We start from the raw sequence: 21,986 nt of genomic DNA on the forward strand, positions 1-21,986 counted from the left end.
CCATATCTCCTCCTCTTGGGAATTCCCCAGATCTCCACTCAGACTGGTCTACCATAGCTCCTCTTCCCCCATATTCTGCACCAGATGTGGCTTCTGAGTCTCCCTGCCTGTTGGAGCCTCCACCAACTGTCACTTTGCGAACTTCAACCTTTCCGGGAAGCACCACTCATGAACCAGAAGCCAGCATCCCCGGCTGGGACTGAGAAATCTAGTTCCATTTGCCAAGAATCCAGTATGCAAGCAGGGCCCTCACCCCACAATGTCCTGCCCACTTCCTGGCCTTAGCACCACCAGATTCCAGGGCTTCACTTGTTGAGCTGGGCATGCATGCAGGCAGTGGGGTGGCTCACAAAATGATTAGGCCGAGATAAATTTTGGGACTGAACCTTCTCTAGCTATCCGCCACTTTGCTGTACACCTCCCACTTACATACTACCTTTAACCACTTCCATGTCATCAACTTCATTTGCTTCAAATGAACCAACGAATAGCTGGATCACATTCCACCTGGGTTGAACAGGCACATACAACACTTTATGTGGGGTGTGGGGGGGAATCTTTGTTTCTTTCTTTTCATTTACTGTTATCTTTTTAAACTTTCATCTAACTTTGAATTAAGCAAAAGGTTTCTAAAAATGCTACAGTTTAAAAAAAACAGCATTACTTCATTGTTTGTTTAGCAGGAGCCTCATAACTCAGCACATTTATAACTTGAAGTCATTTTAGATATATTTCCTTCTGCATCTTTTAAACAGAAGGTTTAAACATTTTTCATGTATCCACTCTTTAATTTAATGGCTTCTCAATATATCCCTGAGCAGAGAGCAAGTGAACATGCCACACACAGTGTGAGAGTTTTGAAAGCACCTAAACATCTTAGGAGCTCCAGCCTAATTGATTTTCACTCAGGTGCTTTTGAAAAAAATCACACCCATCCCAAGTTAGCTTTTAACTATAACGGCAGAAAAGATTCTTGACTGCCAAAGCAGGGGAACATGGGGCCTAAACTAGCAGCATTAAGCACATCACTTTAGCTGCATAATGCAAAATTAAATTGGCACATTTGCTGAGCCACAGGAGAGGAAGTGGGGAACCCTTAGCCAACTGAATGAAAAAACATAAAAAAGCCACTCAAACTTCAGAGATGTATTGCAGGGGAAGTGCTGGTGAAAGACTCAGTAATTGGGTATGTCTGCACTGCAATCAGAGGTATGATTGATGCAGATGTAGACATTTGAACTAGCTGGCACAAGTACCAACAGCAATGAAGCTGCTTCAGTGCAAGCTGTATAAGCCTGCCCAAGATCTGGGCTATTTACCTGTGTGGCTAGCCTGTACTGCCTCAACTTCACGGCTATTGGTATTCCCATTAGCTAGATTAAAGCTAGTTGGAGTACATCTGCCTGTGCTGCAATCACACCTCCAAATGCAGAGCAGACACACCCAGAGACCCTTTGGAATGGGGAGGTTCTCGGAAGGAAAGAGATAGCAAAGGAAAGAAACGGGAAGACATGCTCAGCCTGTTTTCTCTAATCGCTTACAACCATTTCTCATTGTAAAAACAATTTAAGTATTTACAACTCACTGTTGTCTTCTGTTTGAGATTGTTTGTCCTGCACTAACTTTTTTTTTTGCATACTATTAAATTATGCTGGTGATTACCATTATGGGACCATAAGACTGCAACCCCCTTCTGATAACAAAAATTGCTACATGACTCTAGGAGGGGGGACCGAAGCCTGAGCCTGCCTGAGCCCCGCTGCCCTGGGAAGGGGGTGGGGGCAAAGCCTGAGCCCCATTGCCATGGGCAGAGGGCCCAAAGCTGAAGCCCAAGGGCTTCAGCCCTAGGTGGAGGGGCTCAGGCTTTAGCCTGGGGTGATGGGCCTTGGGCTTTGGTTTCTGTCCTGAGCGGTGGGGCTTGGGCTTTGGTCCCAGGCCCCAGCAAGTCCAATGCCAGTCCTGGTGACCCCATTAAAACAGGGTCGCGATCCACAGTTTGAGGACAGCAGGAATAGATAATCCTGGAGTTGGGCTTCTAAATTGCTCTGATGCTTTTGAAAAATCACAATTAAAGAATCTCAGGATTCAATGCACAGACCTTCTTAAGAAACCTACTTCTAAAGAAAGGGCCTAGTCCTCTGCAGTCCTTACTCAGATAAAATGCTGATTAACTTCTATGCAAATTTTACTTAAGGACCACAAGTTTGTGCCAATTCTAAAAATATTCTGAGGCATTCTCACCACTAGAGTCTCATTTAAAGTTCTAGTGTGCTTGTAACACAGATTCACATTCACATTCTAAAGTGCTACAAATGATTTACAAGTGGGCTACGAGCCGAGCCACAGACAGATTCTTCAGGACTAAATACTGGTTTAGTCTGAAGTTTTTAGTGCCAGTGTGTATACAGACTTGCTGAAATACTTCAATTATTATTCTCACTTCCTCTCCTCTCGCCTTTTACCAAAGTCAGAGCAGATATGGGAGAAGGACTTTTCCACATTATAAGATCTGATTGTGTTTGAACACAATTCTGAAGAATCACGTTACTGATACAATGCTGGCCAGCATAGACAAAGGCAAATCACATTCACTGTGGTGTCTGCTAAAGAAATTAGACTCTGTTGTGACCAGCATGCAGTCATAAGGCCATATCTACACTCGCGAGATTGCAGCGGCACTGCCAATATAGCTGTGCCGCTCTAAGATCGCTCGTGTAGCTGCTCTATGTCGACGGGAAAGAGCTCTCCCGTCGACATAATAAAACCACCTCCACGAGCAGCAGACACAGCGCTGTCTGTACTTGCGCTTCTGTTGGTGAAACTCATGTTGCTTGGGGGGGGGGGGGGAGTGTTTTCACACTCCAGAGTGACATAAGTTACACCAACACAAATGGTAATGTACACATGGCCATAGTTAGCTTATATGACACTGAACACAGTTTGCCCTGATTTACACCCACTGCTTAGTTGTTGTCAGCAAACAAGTGAATTTAGAATGGAATTTGTCAGAACACCCTAAAGGAAACTTTGCTACAACTAAATTCACTATACTTTTCAAGGCATACACTGGGTGAGAGCCTTACACCAGCGAAGGGAAGCCCAGGTTCTATCCAGGAGAGGATCCATCCAGCACAGGCATTGTGGAGACAGGTGCAGCTCAGGATTGGACAGGGTCAAAGATGGTTTAAAGCCATCTTAATACCCGGCCCCCTATCCCCTTGGGCTGCAAGCTCTCTCCTACTCCTCTAAGCCCTGGTCTACACTATAGGGTTAGGTCGAATTTAGCCGCATTAGGTCGATTTTACAATGAATGCGTCTTCACAAGCAACCCTGTTCCATCGACCTAAAGGGCTCTTAAAATCAACTTCTGTACTCCTCCCTGGTGAGGGGAATAGCGCTAAAACTGACCTTGCTAGGTCAAATTTGGGGTAGTGCACATGCAATTCGAGGGTATTGGCCTCTGGGAGCTATCCCAGAGTGCTCCATTGTGACCGCTCTGGACAGCACTTTCAACTCCAATGCACTAGCCAGTTACACACGAAAAGCCCTGGGAACTTTTGAATTTCATTTCTTGTTTGGTCAGTGTGGTGAGCTGATCAGCAAAGGTGACCATGCAGTCCCCCCAGAATTGCAAATGAGCTCCAGCATGGAGCGAATGGGAGACAGTGGATCTGATTGCTGTATGGGGAGAAGAATCTGTCCAGGCAGAACTCCGATCAAAAAGAAGAAATGCTAATATATATGCCAAAATCACACAGAGGCTACAACAGGGACACACAGCAGTGCTGCGTGAAAGTCAAGGAGCTCAGGCAAGCCTACCAAAAGACAAAGGAGGCAAACGGTCGCTCTGGGTCAGAGCCCTATACATGCCGCTTCTATGATCAGCTGCATGCCATTCTAGAGGGGGACCCTAGTACTACCCCACCACTGTCCGTGGACACCTGCAAGGGAGGAGTCTCATGCAACATGGAGGAGGATTTTGTGGATGAGGAAGAGAAGGCATAGCAGGCAAGCGGTGAATCCATTCTCCCCGGCAGCCAGGACCTTTTCATCACCCTGAAGCCAATACCCTCCCAAGGCTGAATCCCCGATCCTGAAGGCGGAGAAGGCGCCTCTTGTGAGTGCACATTTGTAACTAAAGTACAGGGTTTAAAAGCAATAATGTTTAATGTTTGATTTGCCTTGAAGACTTGGGATGCATTCACAGCCAGTACAGCTACTGGAAAAGTCTGTTAATGTGTCTGGGGATGCAGTGGGAATCCTCCAGGGACATCTCCATGAAGCTCTCCTGGAGGTTCTCTGAAAGCCTTTGCAGAAGGTTTCTGGGGAGGGCTGCCTTATTTCGTCCTCCACAGTAGGACACTACCACGCCAAGCCAGTAGCAAGTAGTCTGGAATCATTGCAGCACAACGCATGGCAGCGAATGATCCTGGGTTCTGGTCGCATCCAAGCAACATTTGGTCTTTACCTTTCTGTGTTAGTCTCAGGAGAGTGATATCATTCATGGTCACCTGGTTGAAATAGGGGAATTTTTTTAAAGGAACAGTAAAAGGATCCTGTTCATGCTGGGCTGTTTGTGCTTGGCTAAAAGGGATCATCCCATAGCCATGAGGTGGGGGGAGGGGTGAAGGCATCATCCCAAATAGCCAGCATTGCTTGCTATGGGAAAGGAGGATGTTGCAGTTTGAAAACATTCCCACATGTTATGAAGGCATTAGAAGCCAAACCCGTGTACCCTTTGGCTTACCATGGCCGCCTGGAAACCGAATTCTGTTGCCCAGCCGTTTGTGATGTGTCACCATACCAGCAGGCGCTCAATATAAAAGGCAAAATGTGACCTTGTACCTAAAGCACATGTGTTGTCTGCTGTGAATTGCTTGATTCACTGTGAAAGAGTCTCCCTTTTGTTCTCAGAAATGTATCATCTTAAATTTTACTCTCCCTTTTTATCCCCCTGCAGGTGCAAATGTTTCGATGCTCCCCCTATCATCTCCGTCCCTGAGTTTATCGCAGATTAGAAGGCGAAAAAATGCACTCGCGATGACATATTTTCCGAGCTCATGCAGTCCTCCTGCACTGATAGGGCACAGCTGAATGCATGGAGGCATTCAGAGGCAGAGTCCACGAAAGCATTAAGTGAGTGCGATGAGAAGAGGCAGGATGCAATGCTGAGGCTAATGGGGGAGCAAACGGACATGCTCAGACATCTGGTGGAGCTGCAGGAAAGCCAAGAGCACAGACCGCCGCTGCATCCACTGTACAACTGTTGCCTGTCCTCCTCCCCAAGTTCCATATCCTCCTCACCCAGACTCCCCAGAACACCGGGGGGAGGGCTCTGGGCACCCAGCCTCTCCACTCCAGAGGATGGCCCAAGCAACAGAAGGCTGGCATTCAAACAGCTTTGATTTGTAGTGTGGCTACAATAAGCAATGTGCCCTTGTCCGTCCTTCCTTCTTTCCCCACCCCACCCTACCTACCTTATCAGTTATCTCCCTTTTCTTTTATTTAATAAAGAAAGAATGCATGGTTTCAAAACAATAGTGACTTTATTTCCTTTTCCATCTGTAATCGAAGGGGGGGAGGGTGGTTGGCTTACAGGGAATTAAAATCAACAAAGGGGGCGGGTTTGCATCAAGGAGAAACACACACAACTGTCACACCGTAGCATGGCCAGTCATGAAACTGGTTTTCAAAGCCTCTCTGATGAGCAGCACGCCTACATCTGCTCTTCTAATTGCCCTAGTGTCTGGCTGTTCAAATTTGGCAGCCAGGGAATTTGCCTCAACCTCCCTCCCTGCCATAAACGTCTCCCCCTTACTCTCACAGATATTATGGAGCACACAGCAAGCAGAAATAACAGTGGGAATATTGGTTGTGCTGAGGTCTAACTTAGTCAGCAAACAGTGCCAGCGAGCTTTTAAACGTCCAAAGGCACATCCTACCACCATTCTGCACTTGCTCAGCCTATAGTTGAATTGCTCCTTACTACTGTCCAGGCTGCCCGTGTATCACTTCATGAGCCATGGGAGCAAGGGGTAGGCTGGGTCTCCAAGGATAACTATAGGCATTTCAACATCCCCAACAGTAATTTTCTGGTCTGGGAAGTAAGTCCCTTCCTGCAGCTGCTCAACAGCCCAGAGTTCCTAAAGATGTGAGCGTTATGTACCTTTCCTGGCCATCCCATGTTGATCTCGGTGAAATGTCCCTTGTGATCCACCAGTGCTTGCAGCATCATTGAGAAGTACCCCTTGCGATTTATGTACTGGTTGGCAAGGTGGTCCGGTGCCAAAGTGGGGATGTGTGTGTTCCGTCTATCGCCCCACCACAGTTAGAGAAACCCATTGCAGCAAAGCCATCCCCTATGACCTGCACATTTCCCAGAGTCACTACCCTTGATAGCAGAACATCAGTAATTGCATTGGCTACTTGAATCACTGCAGTCCCCACAGTAGATTTGCCCACTCCAAATTGATTCCTGACTGACCAGTAGCAGTCAGGCATTGCAAGCTTCCACAGGGCTATCGCCACTTGCTTCTCAACTGTCAGGGCATCTCTCATCTCGGTATTCCTGCGCTTCAAGGAGGGGGAAAGCAACTCACAGAGTTCCAGGAAAGTGGCCTTATGCATGCAAAAGTTTCTCAGCCACTGGGAATCATCCCATACCTGCAAGACTATGGGTCCCACCAGTATATGCTTGTTTGCTGGGCCCAGAATCGGCGTTCCACTGTATCAACCAGCCTCTCTGCCGCTATGATGTCCCAACTGCCACATCCCGTGCTTTCAGGAACGTCTGTGTCCATGTCCTCCTCACAATCGTCCTCGTGCTGCCATCTCTTAGCCAGGTTCTGCACATACTGCAGTATAATGCGTGAGGTGTTTACAATGCTTGCAACAGCAGTGGTGAGCTGAGCGGGCTCCATGCTTGCCATGCTATGGCGTCTGCACGGGTAACCCAGGAAAAAAGGCATGAAATGATTGTCTGCAGTTGCTTTCACAGAGGAAGGGAGGGGAAACTGACATCATGTACCCAAAACCACCCGTGACAATGTTTTTGCCCCCTCAGGCATTGGGAGCTGAACCCTGAATTCCAGCAGAGACTGCGGGAACTGTGGGATAGCTTCCCACAGTGCACCACTCCGTGAGTTGATGCTAGCCACGGTAGTGAGGACACACTCAGCTGACTTAATGCGCTTCGTGGGGACATACACAATTGACTGTACAAAATCAATTTGTAAAAATCAACTTCTATAAAATCGACCTAATTTGGTAGTGTAGACATACCCTTAAAAAAGCAAACCATCTCAGCAGTTTCTTTTACTTTTACACAGCCAGGAACAGAAACAATTCCTGTGCTTTGCACTGATCAATACACAATATCTCGAAAAGAGGCATCTGATCAATCACAATATCTCAAAAAGATTCTCAGCTCTGGAGTGAATTCCTCACAGAACTGCTTGTTCTTCCGCTAAACCACAGAAACTCTAGATGGGGAAGTGAGTACATTTTTCTCTCCAAACTTGTCTTGGGACATTTTGCAAAACTTCCTACTAATACTAAAATCAGTTAAATTTTACTGGTGGTAGCAAAATTGAGAGTCCTAATGTATAGGGGCTGCCAGCTGCCACCAACATTTTAAGTACTGTGTCAATTAGACCTACAATCATTCTCTAGTTTAGGCCAAGCTCAGGTGTGTTTATAAGACAAATCAAAATTACATTTCCAGTTGGGCAAGTCTTTCATAGGCTTGCTAATGGCCAAGAGTTTTAAGGTGCATCTGTTTGCTTTGAAATACATGATCCATGCATATGTGGCATTTACACAGTTAATACAATTAATACAATTTGAATTAATTCTAGCAGGATTTGTGTGTATTACAGTAATGCCCAGAGGCCTCAGTCAGGATCAGGGCCACCTTGTGCTAGGACATGTACAAGCACATTAACAATATGCTTCCCATCCCTGATCAGATTAAAAATCTAAGATGACAAGTGACATACAGAAGGAAGAGGAAAATATTGGTTTCTAATATTAGAAACCTTTCATATACTTTTGTTTTAAATAAAAACACCTTATTATACCCATCTATACCTCACTCTATCTTTTCTTACAGGCTATGGGGCAGTAATGTATAAGTGAGATGATTTTTACTCACATTTAAAAAAAAGTATATATGAACTATATATTGTACAGGGAGGAAGCATGGTCTGGTGGTTAAGGCATAGGTGTACAGGGATCTGGGTTTTACTCAGTTCTGCCACAGACTTCCTCTGCAATTCCATTCACACTTAGAATATTGGCGATTTGTTTTACAGTAACAGCTAGCAATGGGGATCAACCACTAGTGTGGATGTGACTCCAGCACACAAGTTTTCATGCAAGGTGATAAAAACATCCAAAACCTAGCTAATCAAACAGTTTAGCCCAGGTACACCTGCACCATTCCTGGCTATTGCAAAAATACAGGTACCAATTTTTCTAATATATATGCTTCCTTTATGCCTCAATTTCATAATCCATTAAAGAAGGATTGTGAGGTTAACCTCACTAATATCTGAAAAGTACTTGAGGATTCTCATATACACCTGACTTTTGAAAATATTTGATGGGTTATGAGTATCTATGTGCATTCCCCAACAAGCAAACATGGGAGAGCAGACCTCTATTTTCACAAGAAATGTGAATACAAAGGGATTTCAATTATAAAAGAAGACCCCAACACTTTGCAGTAATTGTTTGTTTCATTTCTTATCATTAACACTCTATTTTTAACAGGAAGGAGCCTTAGAAAAAAATAATTATTCTACTGGTGCTAAAAAGTAGAGAACGCCAATAACCAGTGCTGTTTAGATTATAAATACTCTAGATGCTTCTCTGTATCACAAGTACATACCCAGGGGTGCTTCAGATACAGACTGTAGTACCATGTAACCACAGTAAAACCTCAATCAATACAAAATAAATGTATTATAAATCAGTAAAAAAAAATGTTAGTTTCCAGTTAGGACCTTCATGTGGTTGGTGGCCACTTCTGTTGATTAAATTATTTTTATAATAAAGAATAAAAGTGGATTAATCACATTTTACAAGTTCTGCAGCATTTGAAAGTCAATTCTTCCATTGGTAGAAATGTATATTTTCCTAATGCTTTGTCAAGTTCAGTTTTAAATGAACTGCCCCATTTCTCATGGGAGACTTCCCCATCCTTCTAGAGCTCATTATTGAAATTCCCCCCCCTAATATTTAGCTCACATTTCTCCTTGTTTAATTCCATCCCATTGCTTATAGCTATACCCCTTTAAAGCCATATTAAATAACTTAATCACCCTCCATTGGGTTTAGTTAGTAAGAGTTTCACACACTTATTAAGAACAGAATAGTCTTTTCTAACCATAAAAATCTAAGTACTTCATATAATACTATTAAAAATAAAGCAGCACTGCAGAAATGGCAACAATGCAGCCACTTAAACTCACCTAAATCACAATCCATTTTTAAAATCTTGATACTTGTCTTTCGTTTATGTTCAGCCATAAAGCCATGGAATCACTCACAAGCCACAGAATTTATTTCACCCTTTCAATTTTTTAAAAATGTGTAGCATATGTCCAGAGCAATGAACAGATGGTACATTTGATTAAAAAAGAAAGAAATAGAACCACTACAAACTCTTAAGCCCTATATTTTGCATACGCAATTACATGTAGTTATTTTCGACAACAGAAAAGAGAAACTAAAATACTGTCAAGGCAAAAAAAATCAGTAAATGAATGACAGTTACAACACAAATTTGCTGTAAATTGTGAAATATACCATACATTCTTCAACACTCAGGCCCTACCTACACTTCAAAACCAACCATCTGTAACATGCTTGTAGTAGGCCAGTGGCTCTCAACCTTTCCAGACTACTGTACCCGTTTCAGGAGTCTGACTGGTCTTGCCTACCCTCCCAAGTTTCACCTCACTTAAAAACTACTTGCTTACAAAATCAGACATAAAAATACAAAAGTGTCACAGCACACTATTACTGAAAAATTGCTTACTTCCTTATTTTTACTATATAATTATAAAATAAATCTATTGGAATATAAATATTGTACTTACATTTCAGTGTATAGTATACAGAACAGTATAAACAAGTCATTGTCTGTAGGAAATTTTAATTTGTACTGACTTTGCTTGTGCTTTTTATGTAGCCTGTTGTAAACTAGGCAAACATCTAGATGAGTTGATGTACCCCCGGTAGACCTCTGCGTACGCCCAGGGGCACATGTACTCCTGGATGAGAACCACTGTTGTAGGCTAATGGTACTATGCTGACTGAGAGGGCATGGATGTGTCTGGATGGGAGGATGCATGTATCAAAAAGAGCAATTTCAGGCCAGAAAGGAGTGGGAAGGCACATAATCTACATCCAGATGGTCCTGTACTTCCAGAGACCAAATCCCTTTCCCTTTTGTGGTGGAAGGGTAAGAGAGAGAATTTCCATCCCACCCCACAGAACAATGTGGGAGAAAAGTCAGCAAGGGGAACTGCCTGGAATTATCATCCCCCCACAACTCTCCTCTCATGGGATTTTCTACAGATGGGGACAATCTTTCCCACAGCGAGAAGGCCAGCATGCATGAAGTGTACCCCCATTCCATGTATCAAGGGCAGCACAAAGTAGACAAGTAGCTATCCAAGAAGCTCTTGCACAATACAGGTTTGTTTACACAAACAATTAGACTGCAGCCAGCTGGAGTGTGAATCTACCATACACTAATCTGCTGCAGTCTAACTGTCTGTATGGACCCTGCAGACGCGTCAATAGTTCATTAATGAACTTTGCACATAAACAGACTGTGCGGTAAGCTAGTGAGGATCAGATTCACACCAGAGCTAGCTGCAGTCTAATTGTTTGTGTAGAGTCTGTAGACAAATCTATAGTGTGCAACTGCTACTTGGATCCTGGCCCAAACTCTAGGGTTTTGTCCAAGAGCCAGATTGGGGTAGTGGATAAGGCAGTGGGCTGGGACTCAGGAAGCTTGTGTTATCTTCCTAGTTCTGCTACTGACCTGCTTTATGACTTTGGACAAGTCACTTCACCTCTCCACGCTTTAATTCTTTCCCCACCCCCTTTAATTATTTTGTCTATTTAGATTGCAAGCTCTTTGGGCAGATGCTCTCTTACGATGGGCTTGTACACACTACCACTTATGTCACTATAATTTACGTCACTCAGGGGTGTGAATAAGCCACTCTCCTGGGTGATGACATAAGTTACACCAACCTATGTGCTGGTGTGGACAGCACTATGTCAGTGGGAGAGATTCTCCTGACATCATAGTTACTGCCTCTCATGGAGGTGGTTTTATTATGCCGATGGGAGAGCTCTCTTCTCAGCACAGAGCATCTTCACAAGAAGCACTACAGCAGTGCAGCTGTAACACTTCTAGTGTAGACTAGCCCTATGTGTTTGAGCAGTGACTAACGCAATGGGGCCCTGATCTCACTTCGGCTATGTCTACACTACAGACCATAGAGAAGCACGGCTGTACTGCTGCAGCTGCATCGCTGTAAGGTCTCCTGGGTAGCCAGGCCACTCTATGCCAATGGGAGAGAGCTTTCCCATCTGCATAATTAAACCACCCCCAAAGAGCAGCAGTAGCTATGTCATCAGGAGAGCATTTCCCACCGACAGCGCTGTCCACACCAGCGCTTCTGTCAGGGAAACTTATGTCGGTCAGAGGTGTGGTTTTTTCATACCCCTGACTGAGAAAAGTTTTACCAACAGAAGTGCTAGCGTAGACATCGCCTAAGAGCCTCTAGGCATTACTGTAAATACAAAGAAATAATGTTGCTCCTTTGGCAAGGGTAGCAGATTTTTGAGGCTTTGCAGTTCAGTTTCCCATCTGAAGCAGAAATCAGTTAAGCAGTCAGGTATTTTCTTACTGTAATTTATTTATTTACCAAATGTACACAAGTCTTGATTCCACACACAGGGATTGTAAGAAACTGCACAGAGGCAACTCCCCATTACCCAGGCCCCAAGTAAGTCACCTCTACCCTGTTCCCAGAAGCAGCTCTTCTGCCTGTCTCTTTCCTTAACAAACAGGGTATGTCTACAAGGCACAGTTTAGGCTAAAAACCAGGTAAGGCCCCGGTTAACGCACCTATCATCCACCAAAAAAAAAAAAAAAAAAAGCCACTGGTCTGGATTTGGAGGTGCTTTAAACCTAGGCTAGCTTACCAGGCTGGCAGCATGAATTAGATTCTGGGCTCTGCTTTAACTCATGCTAGAATCCACCTTGCGATGAGGATCCAGAGGGGAAAAATCATTCAAGCGCTGATAGCCCTACAATGCCTTCCCACAATTTCCCCTGAAGGACAGACAAGTTCTTCCCTAACTGACCGGAAAAGAATCCTAGAGCATTTCAACACAAAGAACCATGCCCCCAGACACACACGGGTGAGCGCAGAAACAGTGAAGACACAGTAACTAGGGTAGGGGTTTGCAGTGGGGAGGCTGATACCCAAGGCTATGCTAACCTGAATGCTCTGATCCAGGTGCTCAGTCACCCAGGTTAGCTATGCAGTGGAGAAATAGCCACTGTCACCTGAGTTTTACATCTGGGAAAACCCTAGTCCAAGGCTGTTGTGAGCTTGTGCACCTATCTTCCTACTATGCGTAGCTACTCTGCGACACACAGAAATTTCAGTACCTCAACTGACAAGACAAAGAAGAGCTAGTCTCTGTGTGCAGTTACTGCACAGTATCTTTTGCTCTTTCTGTGGAGAGTTTCATCCTGAATGGGGTCACGATGTATAAGCAAGCATGCAAGTCATTAGACACTTTTACCATAACAATTAAAACTTTTTTTTAAAAAAATGAAAACATTTTTTGTTTAAATTTAAACATTTCCCTACACAATTTGTAACCTAAACACAGCAGCATTATGTTGGTGCATTAACAAATAACACTGATCAGTTTATTAGTCATGTTAAGTGGAAAAGTAAGTAAATAGCATTATCTAGGAAAAATGCAGAAATGTTGAAAAATTCAAAAGGAGAAAACCCTCTTCATTTCTTTTGAAGTACTTTGAAAAATCAAAACCACTTAACCATATAACTTATGACTGTGTAGCAATGCAATTCTTTCATAAATTGCAAGACTAACATGATTTTTTTCTATGCCATAATGCTGATATATATGTTGATAATGTGCACACACTTTCCTTACCACAATTATGTAGGATCATAGTCCTATTATATAACTAGAAATAGAAAAGCTCTATTTAAAAGCCTACCCTGGGTAAGGGGAAAATATTGTTCCCAGGTATTAGGCATTTAACTGATAGGAGCACATCGCATGTGTCATTTTTCCTAGTTTAACTGGTTCTTTCCTTTGCTACTTTTCATTTCACAATTACGTCCCAATCCTTCAAATACTTATGCACGTACTTAACTTTACTCACTCAAACTGTCCAGTTGAAATAAAATTAATGGGTCTATTCACATGCTTAGAGTTGAACATATGTCTACATTTTTGCAGGACTGGGTCCTTAGTTTTGGTAAAAAAGCATGAGAAGGCACTCACTCCAGACTATATTATGGTTTTTTTTAATGCCCCATGTCAGAAGGGTTCCTTGCTTTGCACTGTTTCTCAATAGCTATACATTAGCCAAATGGACTTTCCAGAAAATGAAACTTCTCAGCACACAACACAAAGCCTTCTCTTCCCTCCTGAGTAACAGGAAATGAATTTGCCTCTCATCTGATTTTATATGAGGAGCAAGACTAAAAACATAACGGGACTGTGGCCCTGTCTAGATTTGAAAATAGGCTGTGTTTCAAAATGTTTGCTGGTTGTGGCTAACACTAGACTCCCTTAAAGGCTGACCACTGCCGGCTATCAGGTTTTTTAACACAACCGGCCATGTCTGCTGCAGTGGTGCAAAGTCCTGTTTCAAGTCGGGCTAGTTAACATGTTTTCGCTCACACGTTTAAAAACATAGCCTATTTTTCTAGCCCAGACAATATCTATTTTCATGGCAGGCCAAGAGCGTCAGACAGCAGCAACCCCCAGGGGCCTGCAATGCCCAACACAGCGCCCCCGCAATGGGAAATATGCAACTGGCAGGGTGAACTCCTCCCCTCTATGGACTTACAATGAACGGGGGGGGAACCTTCCCTCGAGCTGGGGGCCCCATCCACTCCGCGGGCCGCAAACCCAGCAGCGTAGGCTGCGCTTCCTCCCGCAGCGGGTGTCACGCCCCGCCCGCCCGGCCGGAGAGGGACAGCTGCTGGGAGGCAGAGGCCCCGCACCCCGAGCGGAGGGTGGGGGCTGACAGGCGCGGGAGGGGAGCACCTTACCGGCTGCTCCGGAGGCGGTGGCGAGGAGACCCAGCAGGCAGAGCAGCGCGGGGAAACGGGGCTCCATAGCCCCGGCCCACTCTAGTTCGCGCCGGCTCTCGGAAGGCTGCGGCTCCGACCCCTCCCGCCTGGGCTGCGCCTGCAGGGGGGAACAGCGCGCCGGCCGGACACCACCCACTGCGGGGGCAGGCCGGGGCCGGCGGCCGGGCGTGCGGCCCCCGAAGCCTGCCAACCCCTACAGGCTAGGCTGGGCTGGGCTAACGCGCCGCTCCCAACAGGGCTGGCTCCAGCGCGGGGCTCACCCTGCATCTGCTGGGCATGACCGGAGTCAGCCGTCACGCCCAGCCCCAGGTGCCTGGGCTGTCCAGAGCCAGCTCTGCTTCCCTCCGCCTTCAGCTGGGGGGGCGAGCGTGCCCTGCCTTCCGAACGGTTCGTATTAGCCACCAGGCACAGCGCAGCGGACGCTGTAAGTTCACTAACAGGAGAAATCTCCCCTCACCTCACTAGTGTAAGACGTGCTCTGTCCTCCATCTCCCCCCTCGCTTTTAGATGGCTCCTCTAAACGCCTGACCTCGGCACTTCTGCACGCTCCTCTTCGCGTGGAAACTACCATGGAATAGGCTCTGAGTACAAAAGTTGAAAACTGAATTGAAATAAGGTTGAAATCTCAACAGTATTCGATTGTGCTGGTAACATGCCTGTGAACTGCAATGGAAAAGCCTGGCCTAGCTGTCTGTATTTATCAATCGTCTCTATTCCGTGGTGGGGGTTACGTTTGGGTTATATTGTTTGCATTTTATTTCCAACAGGAGAGAAACAGGCAACGCAGGCATGGGGAGGGAAACAACAGTAGCCACTGGAGTCAGTAGGCTACTGACCTCTGCCATTTGACAGACACAGAAACTTTGGTAGCCTTGACCCATGTCATGTGACTGAGGCTGGATAACAAAGATCAATCTTTTACACACACGCCCCTGTCACACCTTTTATTACACATGATACTGTGCAAACACAGAAGATGTAGCCCATCCCCAAGGAATTTAAACTACAATTGACACTAAGAAGAATATAGATGCATATATTTTGAGGCCCATGACAACTCCCAGTTTGAGTTGAAGTACATAGTTTTTTAAAAAGCCCATTTTCTCATGCTTCTTCTTGTCCTTTAGTATTTTAGAATAAGTTAACATTTATAATATACCCAGTAAACTTCACCCACAAATACTATTACATTAAGATAAAATAACCCCTATCTTAATTCTTGAGCACCAATGAAGAAGGTCTGCCCTGCATTTAATCAGGCTCCACCATTGTAGGACCTTTTGTCTCCTTTGCTAACAAAAAATCAAATTCTGCAGTCCTTTCTTGAGTAAAAGCTCTTACTGGAGTCAATGGGAGGTTTATATCAGTATGAACAGCAGAATTTGGCCCAAAAAGATTTAAGAGGTCCCTTTAGGTAGGAGAGAATTCATAGTAAATCTTAAAAAGACAAGATGGTATGTAAATTTTATAACTGATGTGTCTCATTATACATCAGACAAAGTATCTTGAGGCTGGAAGATAAGATGACTACACCTGATGGGTACTTCCCCTATTTTCAGGGGAATTCCCTTGTGGGCTGTTACGCAACTTCAGAGGTTCATTAAATGGACACCAGTGAATCAGACCTTAGCATGTATTAAATGCTTAAATTGGCCAGATTTCTCTTTAAGTATTGCCAGCTCCGTGCAGCAGAAGCCTGGTAGTCATTAGGAGTCTTCTTGTATTCCACAGTAACATGTTTTTCTCATTATAAAAGAATTCAACAGCACCAATTTTTATCAGTCACAAAGTTTCTACTCAACCTCCTTATCATATTAGTTATTACTCTTTGGTAGAAACACCATTGTGCTAGGTGCTCTACAAACATTCAGCTCTGTTAATTTTTCCCACACAAGCAAAAAAATTAGGCTGACTTTATAAATTTTATTCTTTCAAGAGTGAAGAAGAGCATGTTTGTATATTATCCTCACTGTACACTTCAGTCCAGAAAATGGGCTGTTCATTTATGCTAAGACAGTTGTGCTCAATGAAATAAAAGCTACCCAAGATTCCATTTATTGGTATATTGCAAAAAACATTGGAAGTGTGCTTTACAAAATTATTTACATAATTCACAACAATACACAAATGAAACACTTTATAAAAACACTGTATCCTTTTATTGTATATTCATGTGTGTCTTGAAATCATAAGTTAGTTATCTTGGTAATAACATTAAAAATACACTTTCTGTCTGTAAATTCACATCCAGGCAAGCCCATAAGTGCAAACAGTCATAAAACTAGCAAGGCTGAACACACATGTATCTAATTTATATTTGTACAAATATACCCTGATCTGTACTTTTGTTAGAAAAGGACACTGAACCATATACAACTTTATTTAATACAGTACAAACTTCTCTAAATCCACTAATTTAGACCCCATCCAGCAAAACATTTAAGCATTTATGTTAACTTGAAATTACGCACGTTTAAGTGCTTTGCTGGATCATGGCCATGCTGCCTATCGCTTTATTGATAATATTTTATTTTATCACATTAGTTGGAAATTTTTGTCATTAAATACACAGAGACAAGAACTGTGTCCTCAAGTGTTTGTACAACACTTACCATAGTAAGACCCCACTCTGCTTGGTGCTTCTATAATATAAATGTTTCATAACTATAATAAAATAGAGGATCACAAGAACCAGACTGTTGTAAAAGCAATATGTGAAGCACAGCAACAAGGTTAAATAGCCACACGTTTTACCTAAAATTTACTCCAAGGTATTGCAGCCAATTTCAAAAGTTTTTTGCATAAATTGCTATAAGGCCAATTTCTTTCTTACTCTCTTTTCTTAGTTATGGCCAATTAGAGAACTAATACAGAACTATTTTCTTGAGCGTGCTTGTCTGGTACCTATTCTTGTATACGGGTACTAAAACCATCTACAAGAATCTTGCTAGAGAGATACTGTACTTCTAAATATTATTTTAAAAGATTGCATATCAGAACAGTGCAAACAAGCACAAAGGAAAGTGTTGCATCAGCAACAAAAATAAGCTCATAAATAGGCTCTCTGGCCGGCCACCCTTAACAGTGTATCTTAAAAAAATCAGTAGTATTCTCAGCTTATTTGGCCAAATGTACTACTGATGTAATAACACTGATGTCAATGGAATTACACCAGGGATTAATTTGGTCTTTTGTATACAGTATTCGTTTTATTTGTTTTTTCTTTTTTTACTTAAATAGCATTCACTCCTTCAAAATGGTAAACAGGTCTGATCTTAAACGGACAATGTGCATTAAGAAACATTTTTCTTATAATTATTATTCCACTTTCACACAGTGACTTACTGTAATGGTTTAATCAAGAACTATATATTTTAAAAAACCCTTCACTCTAGTAGCCTTTTTTGAGTATATAGGAAAGGCAATTGACACAGCACATAAAAATCAAGTTTAACTAATATGTAAATAGATCAAGAATTTGTAGCATGTATGCACACAACTGGAGTTGAACACAACAGAGTGCAACAGACTAGGAAATGAACTGTGAGTCTTTCCCATGTGTTAGTGCAGGACATCATCATTCAGATCTAATTCTATACCAACTTTAAAAACATAGGATGGATTTTGGCAGATTTAAAGGTTATTCTCTAACTACTAGTTTAAGGCTAGTCTTCCTTTACGACTCCCTCCCCATTCCCACAAATTGATTTTCAACATGCCTACTATGGGGTACTTGCATCACCCACAAATCAGAGCCTATGAAAGAAGACTGAAAATTCTTGCTTAAAAGAGAGTCTCCTTACAGTGAAAAGTACACCATTCATTGAACTGTTTTTAGAAGATAACAGAGTATTTACATAAGGTTTGAATTTTGCTCATGTTTGTATTTAGCCCTTAATCCCAGTTGTGTGGACACCAGCAGCATATTCGGAGGTCATGGCTATTCATGTATGAGCCTGCAATAGGCTCAGACTTAAGTGTTACCTGGTTCTTTAATAGGGATATTTCCTTATTGATAGAATCCCATAGTGAAAGAGCATACTCTACGTCATGATTCTAGCTCTGAAGGACACCTGAACAATCATTCAATATGACAGGGAAGAGTGATGATGGCCTTTTGGTGGCCTCTGAGAAAAAAAAAATCAATGTTCAGATATATAATTTTTTTTCTCTCTTGCACTCAATGGACCATAATGAGCATACCAAATGTTAAGATTCTACCTCAGTAGGAACAGAAATTGTTAGTGGTTACAAGCCTTTTTGTATTATATCACAGTTGATACTTAACGACTTATTACAAAAGTGGTTATTCCAAATATCATTTATCTGGTATTTATCATCATATTTTGTGCTAATGCTAGAAACAGGGAACGTACGGTACTTCAAAATGTATGTCTTTTGACACCAATGGTTTAAATCAATAATTGCCTGAAAAAGGTAGATATTTAATTTAAAGTTTGTTTAGTTTGCAGTTTAAATGTCTATTCCTCACCCGTAACCCCCCCAAAACACCTTTTTCTTTCTTTCTTTTTTTTTTTTTGGTAAAAAAAAAAGATAATGTAGGTAAAGATTTTAGAGGCAGTACCCAGAGTTAATATGGAATCACAGAGCTATAGAGGCTCAGGGAACTTCTACCTTGTGCAAGATTTACAGGTAAGGCCAAATTCAGTTAACTCCCACTGCCTTAAAATTGCACACATGTATTAGAGGGCATAATTTAGCCATGAGTTAATAATCATCTTACTCATTTTTCAGAAGGAACTAATAAAGTGTCAAGTAGCCCATTCCCCATAGTTTCACACAGTGGAATTTGTAATAAAACCATTAGTAAGAACAGTTTGTCAGTAACCATCTTTGGTAAACATACTATCAGTCTCATCTTCATTCATCCCTCGTTCATAGCGTACTGCAAAGAAGCCACCCCACTGAAGCCGTTTCTTTTTGTAGAGATACCAAATTAATCCGGCAACCAAGACTAGGATAATTAACAGAGCAAATGCTATAGCCACTCCAGTATGATTAGTGCCTGTAAAAGAGAAATGAACATAGTTAATCAGTGTTTTTGACTGAAAAATATTTGTTATACAGCAAAGTTTTATACTAGTATGTATAAATCTATTATAAAGTCATTTTATTGAAGTTCAGGAACTCTATTTTAAGTCTTACAGACACACACTAATATTTTCCACACCATCAATTCAAAAGCTAGTTTCCTATAAGTGCCAAATATTATAGCTGAACACAAGCTCCACTATAATTAAGGTTAAGAAGCCCTTTCTGTTTAAAGCTGGACTGTTCTAATTGTGCTACAATTCATCTGGTTACTTGGATTGCCTTGAAATTTGGTTTGCCTCCTGGAGATTCAGAATAGGGTCAGTGATCTAAATTTGGGGCCATTTGCCACAGTGTCCTGGGATACAGCACCCCAGAAAAAACAAAAAACAAGCAGCTTTTCTTAAATTAAAGGTGACTATTCTGGCAATGCTTTTTTGCATATACTTGGGAAGTGATTGTTGAATTTCACAAGTGTGGTAGTCTATCAGGAGAGTATGTTAAGTGTTTGAGTGCAGGGCAAGTGCAGATAGCTCCTTTCCTTTACAGTGAAAAGACAGAGCGAGCATGTGTAGTAGGAGTGTTTTGGGGGCACTGCTCAAAGAGGCCAGAGTTAAGGTTACATGGGGTTGTACCTTAGCTCTGTGTTTCCTGGTTTTCTGAAGTCTGAACTTGACATTCTGGAAGGGCACAAGATATTGCTGGACAATATTAACTCTGTTTTAACAAAGTTTTGTGCCATTTAATCTAGTAGCTAATTTTGAATCACTTTGCTGACATTTCTTAATCTATTGAGAAATTATTTACATTTCAATCAATGTGGAATTGCACTCAATATAACTGAGTGTACTTTGGGTCCTCTGACATGAACATTTTTTGAAAAACAGAAGTAGCAAATTTTGAAGTGGAGACACACTTTAAAGGTCTAACTACTGAAAACATTTCCACTGAAGCATAAAAACCTATAGTCTTTAACGTTGGTTTTCGTCACTGTTTAAATGTACTTTGTACCTCAGTGCATACTTAATTCCGAAGTCCCTGAGCTTCCTAGAAGCAGGAGGAAACCCATTTCTGAGGCAGGGTCAGAGAAGATATTAGCTTCCCATTGTTCCTCCCTCTCAACTTCCATGGAGGTATAGGCAAAATCTGAAAGATCCCACTGCTTCCAAGGACCCTTTCTGACCCAAGTAACTGATTTCTATCCTGGAAGGAGTGAAATGTGAAGTAGCAGTATGGGAACTGGATCCTTTCCCCAGCCATCAGGCAGGTAAAGTTATACCAGCAAACCTTTAAGAGTAAACAAGACCGTAGTCTAGTGTAGCTTGTCTGCGTGCAAGAATGGATAAACTTGAACATGGGACTTCTTACTCATAGCTAAAGTAATTCTTGCTCCTCAATGGAAAAAGCATAGTGCCACATCCTATACAGAAATAGCTAGCAAAGACGGGTATCTTAGTAAGGGGGAAACTTGCTGCTATGAAGGAAACTTATAGAGATTATTCTATGACATGGACACGCATTCTAGATTTTGCTGAAATCTACGCAGCTATCATGGTAACACTGCATACACAAATGAAGCCATTAAGATGCTAGTGCTCCAAACTGATCTCTCAGTGATCAGGTCGTGGCACCCTCAACTTTTCTGTGGCATGCCACATACATGCAGCTGCTGCCCACAGGACCAGCCACAGTACTAAAACCATGAATTCCAGCCTCCCCATGTGAGGTCCACTGGTGGGGCAGGAAAGAAGACAAACACTGGTATTCTGTAGCCCCCCATATTTATTTCTGTTGTAGCTGTTAATAAACTTTGGAAAACACACTTCTGTCCTACAGCAGACTAGATATTAGGGAATGTAGACTGATGGCATACACTTGGTACATGCCAGCAGAAGAATTCTGGAACTAGCAAATTTTGGAATTTTGCAGCTAGGAAAAGACTCAAAAACTAACAGCAATTTTTTTTTTACATACATCAGAAGCAGGAAGCTTGCCAAGCAATCAGTGGGGCCATTGGATGATCAAGGTTCAAAGGAGCATTCAAGGAAGATAAGGCCATTGTGAAGAAGCTAAATGAATTCTTTGCATCACGCTTCAGTGCAGAGGATGTGAGGGAGATTCCCACACCCGAGCCATTCTTTTTGGTGACAAATCTGAGCAACTGTCCCAGACTGAGGTGTCAACAGAGGAGATTTTAGAACTGATTGGTAAATTAAACAGTAATAAGTCACCAGGACCAGATGGTATTCACCCAAGAATTCTGAAGGAACTCAAATATGAAATTACAGAACTATTAAGTGCGGTATGTAACCTATCACTTAACTCAGCTTCTTTACCAGATGGCTGGAGGATAGCTAATGTGACACCAATTTTAAAAAAAGGCTCCAAAGGCAATCCTGGCAATTACAGGTCAGTAAACCTAACTTCAGTACCAGAAAAAAAACAAACGGTTACTCACCTTTGTAACTATTGTTCTTCGAGATGTGTTGCTCATATCCATTCCAATTTAGGTGTGTGCGCGCTGCGTGCACGGTCGTC

The 21,986-nt window shown here is 42.6% G+C and overlaps 2 protein-coding genes across 4 annotated transcripts in view; both read right to left on the bottom strand.

Annotated features, from left to right (window-relative positions):
- CD302 (CD302 molecule) overlaps positions 1-14,643 on the bottom strand; it is a 38,029-nt gene extending 23,386 nt beyond the window's left edge. Inside the window, exon 1 of one of the 3 annotated variants that reach the window (XM_048870250.2) lies at positions 14,355-14,643. In XM_048870250.2, coding sequence (XP_048726207.1) covers positions 14,355-14,421 — 67 coding nt within the window. In that variant the 5' untranslated portion in view covers positions 14,422-14,643. The remainder of the gene's footprint in view (positions 1-14,354) is intronic. The other 2 variants (XM_048870247.2, XM_048870248.2) reach the window with 2 other exon arrangements.
- A 1,656-nt stretch (positions 14,644-16,299) lies between these two features.
- Positions 16,300-21,986, bottom strand: part of LY75 (lymphocyte antigen 75) — an 84,541-nt gene continuing 78,854 nt past the window's right edge. Inside the window, 1 exon segment of the mRNA XM_048870232.2 lies at positions 16,300-19,422. Coding sequence (XP_048726189.1) covers positions 19,238-19,422 — 185 coding nt within the window. The 3' untranslated portion in view covers positions 16,300-19,237.

This window comes from Caretta caretta, chromosome 11 (assembly GCF_965140235.1).
Source record: "Caretta caretta isolate rCarCar2 chromosome 11, rCarCar1.hap1, whole genome shotgun sequence".
In the NCBI taxonomy this organism is placed as follows: Eukaryota; Metazoa; Chordata; order Testudines; family Cheloniidae; genus Caretta; species Caretta caretta.